Below are 9,059 nucleotides of genomic sequence, written 5' to 3'. Positions count from 1 at the left end.
GGCAACCATTGACTACGCATTTAGGCAACATAAACTTAAATTCTATTAAAACAAATATTTTGTGCTGGGAAAATGTTTGCATGCATTCCCTACAGAGAGAAAATAAAGCACTGTAACAGAAGGCTTCTACGCCTGTAGAGTAGTATCCGGATTAAAGAAGAACAAACTAGAAGGTCTAGTCTCAATACAATAAATGCTGAAATTGAATATGAGTGTCACAAACCATATTAACACAGGAAAATGATTGTGGAAATGTTTGGATGTGGTGCAAAATAGAGCATGTTATACTTCCACAGTGTCAAACTAATTATCTTTCATAAAATGCTGCATAGCATTCTTTTCATATGACAGATCATAAATTTCTTCATAGACACTGTGAAGGGATATAATAGGGGCATTCCAATAATTCATGCAACCATGATGAAAATACCAATAAAGAATCATGCAAAGACCAAAGGATTCCGACAATGTTTTAGTGTTTGTTCATTCTCCAAAACATATTCTAGTATAATTCTAATTACTTTAAAGCAGCAAATTGTCTGTAACAGAAAAAAAGTTAATACTTGGGTTAAGGCACCAACGTAACAAAAATCAACAAATAATCAAGGCTTATAGCTCTATGCTCCCTAGTAGGACACAGTCTACATGGGGTGCCTGTGCTTAATGAGGTAAATCAGTGTAACAGTAAAAAGAAAAACACAATCGAAACATTAAAAAAAGTTTAGTCACTTGTAGAAGACATAATTCAAAGAAAATAAAACCACTGTGTCTGAATTGTTAAGCTTGGAAACTTTGAAGATTGTGACAGAAGATATTCAACAGGAATCCTTTCAGTCAAAATCACGTAATAAATAAATACAACAACTCTCTGCCAAGACAGTAACTAATCCTAGCACTAATCCACTGTGTTTCTGTACAGCAACATTACTGGATCATTTCAGCACAGTGTGCTGCTACTGTATACACTTACACCCAGCTAATGAATAAGTCAGACAGTGACAGCCTAGCCTAGCCTGTTTACTGACTCCACCTAACTGCTTTGCCATACAGGCCCGGGAAAATGAATACACAACATCATACTTCACAATCACATTTCAAATAAAGATGTGCAACGACAGACAAGACTTAGACATTTCATTTTTACTTGTGCCACATGGATACTTTTTAACTGCTGTGAGAAATTCCTTGTTCACTGTTAAAGGGTTTTTCTTCTGGAAAACATAAAGCTGATAGATTCTCACTGGTCAGGTTTTGGGTAGGCTGTGTTAAGGGTTTATAGTTTCGCTACTGACAAAGCAACATCAATGCAGAAGCCGTCAGATGCACAAGCTGAGAATTTATATTTTGTTTTTGTGCTGCTGACCTAGTAAAGGCTTTCATGCACATTTCAAACACATATGTAAACTCAATGCACAATATTGTTTACTGCACAGCTGAGATGGTATTGTTTTCATGCTGTATACGCATATCTGAAACCTTTTCTTAAAAGCTACGCAAAGCTAAAGATGTCATCCTTTTTAACTTCAGAGCTAACATTGACCAAATGTCCAATCATTTTTAACCTGCTAGTATGTAGAAGTGTGTGTCTCAGTGGTTATTACACTGAAATATAAAGAAGTAAAACTGGCATTTCAGACAAGACACATACGTTACTTTATGTGCAAATAAATATGTAAACTGTCAAAGGAGCTGATAAATCATGCCCAATGAGCTAATAAAGTGCGCAGAGCCATCAGGATATATACCTGGAAATGCTCTGGACATGATTCCCCCAGGGGAATGTTCAAAGACATTTTTCTTCTGACAAACCTCTGACTTCTAAGACTGTGGTGCCGCTGGAGGACAGCGTAGACTGCTTCCTCTTTGAGGAAGAGGCAGACGTGGGAAACCTGTACTGCAGGAGCTTGAGCAGCGTCATTAAGAGTGCTTCAGCTGTTGGGTTTCTCAGGGTGCTGAAACAGAACACAAAGCTCCTCACACGTCTGAGTTTCCACGGAGCTGAAGTGGGACTCCATGTTCCACGCAAGGTCTGCTGACAAGAAATCATCCATGACTGTTTGTGTTTCATTGCTCGTCAAGAAGAGGTGTCCAAGGCCTTCCACCTGGCTGGTCACGGTCTGTGTCTCTGTGCTGTTCAACAGCCTTGCGTGCTCACCCTGACTGACAGGTGTCTGAGCAGAGAGGCTTGGGGCAAATGAAGGGAGATCTGTCTGTGTTTCTGTGTCTGAGGACTCAGTGCTCATAGAAAAGCTTGAATGACGCAGGATGCTGCTCAGGGGCATGTGGCTGCCGGCGTTCAGCAGGAAATTGAGGTCAGTCTGAGTTTGAGTATCAAATAGCTCCAAGTCACTGGCTTGGGTTCGACTTGGTCCCTCGCTTTGGTCCAGTTCATCCATCAGGAGGAAATCTGTCTGGGTCTGGATGTCTAGAGACTCCAGCGGGGTGTCACCACCCAGCCCTCCCAGCTCGCTCTCCTCTGTCTGTGTCTGGATGTGCACAGCGTTTAGGAATTCTTCGAAGTCAAAGTCAATTCCACTGTGTTGCTCCTGAACAGAGCCCAGACCTGACCCACATCCTGCAGACGCCTCTGTGAGCACCTGGTGGCCTGACATGCTGTCAGACAGAATGTTTTCTAGGTCATTTAGCAAGGACATAGTTTGGGTCTGGTTGTCTGCCATGTTGTTTGAATTGAGCTCATCAGTCTGCACCCCAAAACACATGCCCGCTGCTGACTTGGAGTCCTCGTATATACTGCTTCCTCCAGCAGTGAGAGGGTCATCTATGTCCACAGCTGTTTGGGTGGAGACACTCAGGGAGTCACTGCCAAATATGTCAGAACACATGATATCCTGGTCCTGAGCCTTCTCTTCTGATTGTGGCAGGGTGAAGCAGGTCTGGGTCTGCCTGGTTCTATATGGGGGCGCAGATGAGGAGGAGCAGATAATTTGATTCAGGCACTGGCTTTCTGTCTGAGCTCCAATAGTGGATGTGGCTTTGGCTCGGGATGAGAACGTCTGGGTTTCAACACTGACTGGCAGGAGGACTTGGGCACTCACACTGATGTCTGTTTGGGAGCAGGACGACACTGCTGGCTCACCCACAGAACATAAGCCTATCCCCTCCCCGACCCCCACCCCTGTAGGCATTTTTGACAAGTACGATTTGTCTGTCTGTATGTTGGTGGAGGTGCTCCTTCCTCGCTGTGCTCCCAGGCTGCTAGCAGAGTCCTCTGTGCCTGCAGCATCGATACTGACCTGCACCCCTGTGCTGATGGGTCCCAGGCTAGAGCGAGAAGTAGGCATGCTGTCTTTGAAACCCAAACTCTTAGCATCAAGTTGGGGAACCACAGCTCCCGTGGTTTGTGGCAGGAGATGAAGGGTGCTGACAGAGCCTTGGCTGTCTACTGCCAGCACTACAGACCTCAGAGCCCCACTTTCTGTGGATGGAAGGAGGACAGGCAGGTGGGCCACCTGCATCACTGGAACACTGACCAGAGCCATCCTGGGTTTGGGTAGAAGCAGCTTCTGCAGGCTTTTACGGGGGTTGTAGTTCTGATTGACAGATTCAGTGATATGAACAGTAGTGTCAGAAGAGAGATAGCCCTCTGACAACTCTTTAGTAGCAGGCATGATCTGGCAGGTTGACTCACTGGTCTTCACCTTCTCAGAGCCACTCAACAATTTCTCCATCTTCCGCTTTTTTACTGGTGGAATTCTGAAATAAAGCAACGGATAGAGAATAAAAGCCAAAATTAGGCTGACACACCAACCAAATGCAAAGTTTAATAAAGACCTATTTAGGTAATGCTTATACATGCCTGTGTTCTGTAGGAATCTCATGTCCTGTCCTGTAGATATGTGAGAGTAGTGCAGCCCTGCTGGCATAGGGGCAGCCACATGTACATTGGTAGGTCCTCCCACAGTCCTCTATGTGCCTCTTTAGGTCCCACTCTGTGCTGTAGCCATTGTTGCACTTTGAGCACTTGTGTTTCTTTTCTGCATGCATCTTCATAAAGTGCTAAAAAGAGCAAAGAAAATGATGTTTATGACAGCTTTAAATGTGTTTAACTAACTGACACCAATAAAAAAGAATAACTTCATAGAGTACACAAAAAAGCAACGAGTCAGCAATTCAAAACCAATTACATACATTCCACTGTATTATTACAATAAAACAATGTTAAATGTAAAGTATCGTTCATTCAGCCTTTGTTCAGCCTTCATTTGAAAAGGATTTGACCCATACGGAAAAAGTAACATTTTAAAAAAAACTTAAAAGGATAGGTTCATAGATTTGCATGTCTATCTTATTCTCAGGAATCAAAATATTAATATCAAAAACAAACTGTCCTACACTATCCTTCCACTACAGCACAACTGGGAAACTCTGTTTGGGGAAACAAAAAGAGGGAATTTTATACTAAAAAGAAAAAAAATATTAAAAATATCCCCTTGATTTTAACTACGTCTGGCCACTGCAATAACCTTAAGAAAAACAAGGACATTTTTTAATAAAATGAGGACTGTGGATTTTGTCACCTATCACTTACATTGAAAATGCATTTGAAAGAGATCTTTTAATGGCCAGTATTAGTAGGAGGAACTGTCACAGCAAGCAAAACCTTTTTCAATCGTCATATGGACAATTTACTATTGTTTTAAGACTGACTTGATTGTGAATTTATCCTAAAACAACTACATCACTCAGTATATTACACTTTTGATCAATGTGTTAAGAGTTTTCCATTACTTTGCATTCAAAGTCTCTGAAGTTGGTTTAATTGTTTCTAGTAACAAAGGGTCTCAGCTCTAAGGGAAGGGTTATATATCTAATATAAAGTTCAAGTAGGTTAATAAGACAAAATCAGGCTTGATTTAAACATTGCTTCCCTTACTTTGCAAAACTAAATGTAACAAATAAGTACATAGATATACATTTACTGAATTGTTATGTACATGTGTACATGTATGTATGTACATTGTTATGTAATACTGGTATCCGATACCTGATCCACCGATTGTCACAGATACCTGATCCAACTATATTTGTCAGTAATGGATCTCTATCTAATCTCTACATGCAAACAGTTAGTATTAACATGTGGCAGTATTATTCTATTTGGTATAATATACACTATTACATCATTCCTGTAAAATGGGTTTTGTAACATATGTGGTGCTGAGTAATAAATTGGGGGCCCTTCCACAGGATTGAGACCTCAAAATTTTACCCTACTGATCACATGGATAGAATTACAGTTCACTGAAGGAAAGACTTACTTGTTTAACCAGTGAGAACTGAGAGAAGGGTCTGTTAGGCCCCCTGGGACAACCCTCAATGGGGCAACAGTAAAGCTTCTGGGAGCCCTTCATGTCCTTTCTGATTGTGGGATTCACAATACCATCCTGAGGGTGACAGTGACAGAAAGACAGACAGAGGACAAAGCAGAGATATATTTGCCTTTTAGATGTTTAACTCATACCCCTTATACAGAGTAGCTTGCAGGGTTAGAGAATGCAGTGATTTAAAGATATTGTACAAGATCAAGCAAAGTGTCAAGTTATTACTGTTAATCAACCAGTAAAGCAGGCTCTGCTTTACTGGTTGAAATGGGAAATAATGGGCTTGGCAGTCATTCCTATCACAGTCCCTTGGTAGTCTTGTTAAAGCAGCTGTCAGCACATTGTATTATTAAAATTTCTTATGAATGATGATGAATCATGACACCTATTAACAGAAGACAACATCTACACTGAATGTGCGTTGCATAGTGAAAACAGACAAAGCCATCATGCTCCAGCAGCCTTTTAGTGGTCAAGGTCACCTCCATCTGCTGCACGGCACTGCAGGGAGCAGAATGGCTGGTTTATCATATGCCGTTAGCATAAACCAACATATTTTGCGAACAATTAAAGACCTTGCAGTCAGCTTCAGCTACATCATAACATACATCATGACAAATCGACATTATGTGTCATTTGATATTGGCTGGCTATAAGCCCAAAAGAGGGAGCAAGTCAGATTCACTGTCATAGGGCTTGTTCTGTACACAAGTGCCCATAAAAGAGGTTAAATTCCCTTTTATAGGAGATTACCGAATACAATGATGAGCCAACAAAAGTCTAATCCCTCCTTTCTGTTAATGATTAAGCCAAAAAATAACAGTAGTATTATTAAAGTAGTCTAAACTATGCTGAATGTACCACTTCAAACAAAATCCATCAGTAAGAGACATGAAGAATGACTGATCAGCAAATATATTACTGTTGTGCAATGAAGCAGTGGAGCCAAGGCAGCATCCAAGTGGATGTTACATAAACAGATATAATGTCCCACATGCATCATGCCTCATTCTTGCAGTCGGACTTCATGAATAATGCAGAGGGCATACAGAGCGCTTTGTCATCACGTCAATGAGACATGATGACAAACTGCTGCTGGCAGAACTTTAACATAACACTGAACTAAAAATAAAAGCTCAATCTCAGCTTTTCTGCTGTCACTGATGCCATGCTGCTTGCTTTTTTGTCTCTCTTTACACTTGTTACAGGCACAATCTGTGATTAGCCCCAGATTAAGGGAGCTCTTAGCCCCAGAACCCTTTCACACTGGCACAACCCAAAGTCGACTAATGGCAACTTTTTGCCTAGGGCTTGCTGGCCCTGCCGCAGAGCAGTCTGCGGCGTTATCTCCTGAAAAACAACTAAACATGGGGCTAAAAGGTGCCAGTGTGAAACAGAGGTAAAGTAAATATTAGTTGCATGTTCCAACAGGCATTTAACCTAGGGCTGAGGGCGAGCAGAAGTGCAGTGTGAATCCAATGGTCCTGAGCTTAGGTCAACCCTGGGTTAACTAAGTGTGTGTAAAGGAGAAAAGTTATCCCAGAATATGCAGTGTGAAAAGCCCCCAAATGTGGCAGATATCTGCTTGATCTGACTAATTCAGACTAGTGAAGAGATATTTGCACAAATAGCCAGTAGGAACAGCAATAATGATTACATCAAGGAAACCTCTTTCGGTGTTCATGTGGGCATGTGATGTGACTGTTGTTTTAAGACAAACTTGAACATTTTTAATATGTTCTTTAAGGGAACCACAAATGTAGTAGAACCCCCGATCAGCCAATTAAGCAACCCTCTGGCTGTGCCACACTTCTAAGACCTCATTCAAATTCTCACATTCACCTATTTTAAACAAAGAGTTTTAGTCTATTGCGGCACAAAAGGCAGCCTTCCCAAGCAAAGAATTTTATTCATGGGGGAAAGACAGAAAAAGTCCAGTGAGGACATAAAAACCACATTCAGAGGTAGACCTTTGTCCAAATGCTTTGACTCCTTCCACTTTACTGACTATTAAGTAATGGTGGTAGGCTGTATAGACAGAAAATCAATAGTGCAGAGAACCTTATACTGTACAACACAACATCCAACACAAGGTGGCTTTGGATAAAGAGGGCTTATCCATGGGTCGCTGCTGGGACGCAGGTTGGGGCTTGATCAACCCCGGCCGGGTCACCTGGGCGAGGGTGTATGTTGTGAGACCCGAAACACCTGTTGACCCCAGGTTACAACACTGATGCTGCGTCCCAGCGCATCCAGGAGATGTTTCTTGAAAAATACTATACAACACAATGATGAGCAGATTTCTCTTCTCACAGATCTCACTTCAAAAGCAGAACGAAGCTCCTGCCCTTTACTATTAACGGTCAGCTAGTCGACATCTATAACAGAGGGGCTGCAACTGTATCGACCAACACAGCTGGCAACAGTCATCACCGCATGTGAACCAAATCATTAATTGATCATATGAGTGGCTAGTTACAATGTAGCTAGCTTGCTAGTGAGTAAGCTCTGAGATAATGTTACAGGTAAAGCTTCATTCACACAGTTAACTTTCACTTAACGTTAACTACGACGTCGTGTCATTTGCTAAGCATCACTACATGTTAGCTACAGTGCGAAGTTATTGTGGATGACTTGCGTTTTTTCGCCCAGTTTGGTGACAATGTTTTCACTGAGTTAGCTAAGTTAGCATCACAGTTACATGCAAACTCTGAACCACAGGAGTGTTGTCAGGTGTTCTCGGCGTTTACCTTCACTCTGTGCGACTTGACAAGATGCATGTTCAATGCAGGTGTGTTGGGGAGAATCTTGCCACATCCCTCCACGGTGCAGAGGATGTTTGTCCTCACTTCTTTGGTCAGCTCCGTTATGGTGGGCTTTATTATTTCCCGATTCTGCGACAGAGGCTCTTCGTGACATTTCAGACTGTCAGTCGATGTGTTATCTCTGTTATTCGCCTTGGCCGTCGCAGAGGCAGCCATGTTTCTGTGTTGACAGTCCGCTCAATGTTTGGCAGAGAACCCATACACTGAAAGAACCCAGTAGCAGCATTGAATGAGATGTGTCATTACGTCCCTCAGCTTTGCCTGAAAGGCTGCGTAGCTGCTTCTCTCCGCTGAGAGAACGTCTGGGACGAGCTGGACATTGCGTCACGTCCGGTGTAAGAGACTTCCGTTTTCCAAATTAAAGTCCATTATCAGCCTTATTTTCTTTTATCTAAGCATCGATGTCTGTGTAGTGATGGGGTTTAAAATGACTCATTACACACAGTCTATGTTTTAAGCTGGAGAGTACTTATAAACAACCTCAAAAATCCCACAAAAAGCCTTTGAGGTATTCTTTGTACAGACTTCTGTGGTAGGAAATGCCAAGATTTACAAACGCTATCCAATTTAACAATCCTATAGCCTAGCCATAATGGAGGAACATAGGTGATATTAATATAACCCGACCAAAATATTGGCTGTGCCAGTATTATCGTTTAACAGAACTATATAGATGGGTGACAAATTAAAGGAAAAACTGGTACAGGTCTGAATTCCTATTGCAAATCAATACAAAGTTGTTCTGAGTGATCACCTTTATCCTATGATGAAACATGTCTGTCCTGATGGGAGTGGTCTCTTCCGGGATGAGTGTCTTCAACCATAGGGCACAGGGGGTCACTGAATGGTGATGAATATGAAAATGATGTGAACCATATACTATGGCCTTTGC

At 41.9% G+C, this 9,059-nt stretch overlaps 1 protein-coding gene across 1 annotated transcript; it reads right to left on the bottom strand.

Moving 5' to 3' along the window:
- On the bottom strand, window positions 1-8,328 carry atmin (ATM interactor). The gene is made up of 4 exons (XM_053318091.1): window positions 8,093-8,328; window positions 5,280-5,405; window positions 3,818-4,017; window positions 1-3,714 (listed from the first exon to the last, which is right to left on the bottom strand). The coding sequence occupies exons 1-4, from the start codon at window positions 8,321-8,323 to the stop codon at window positions 1,929-1,931; spliced, it is 2,343 nt and encodes a 780-aa protein (XP_053174066.1). The 5' UTR covers window positions 8,324-8,328; the 3' UTR covers window positions 1-1,928.
- Window positions 8,329-9,059: the final 731 nt, after the last annotated feature.

Source organism: Scomber japonicus, chromosome 1 (genome assembly GCF_027409825.1).
Source record: "Scomber japonicus isolate fScoJap1 chromosome 1, fScoJap1.pri, whole genome shotgun sequence".
Lineage (NCBI taxonomy): Eukaryota > Metazoa > Chordata > Actinopteri > Scombriformes > Scombridae > Scomber > Scomber japonicus.
This window is presented reverse-complemented; position numbering and strand designations above follow the sequence as displayed.

Excerpts from the sequence above, each read along its gene's own strand:
- atmin (XM_053318091.1), bottom strand. The coding sequence starts at position 8,323 with ATGGCTGCCTCTGCGACGGCCAAGGCGAATAACAGAGATAACACATCG. Across the intron at positions 5,406-8,092 it reads TCAAGTCGCACAGAGTGAAG|GATGGTATTGTGAATCCCAC; the intron begins GTAAACGCCGAG and ends TGTCACCCTCAG. Across the intron at positions 3,715-3,817 it reads GAGATTCCTACAGAACACAG|AATTCCACCAGTAAAAAAGC; the intron begins GCATGTATAAGC and ends GCTTTATTTCAG.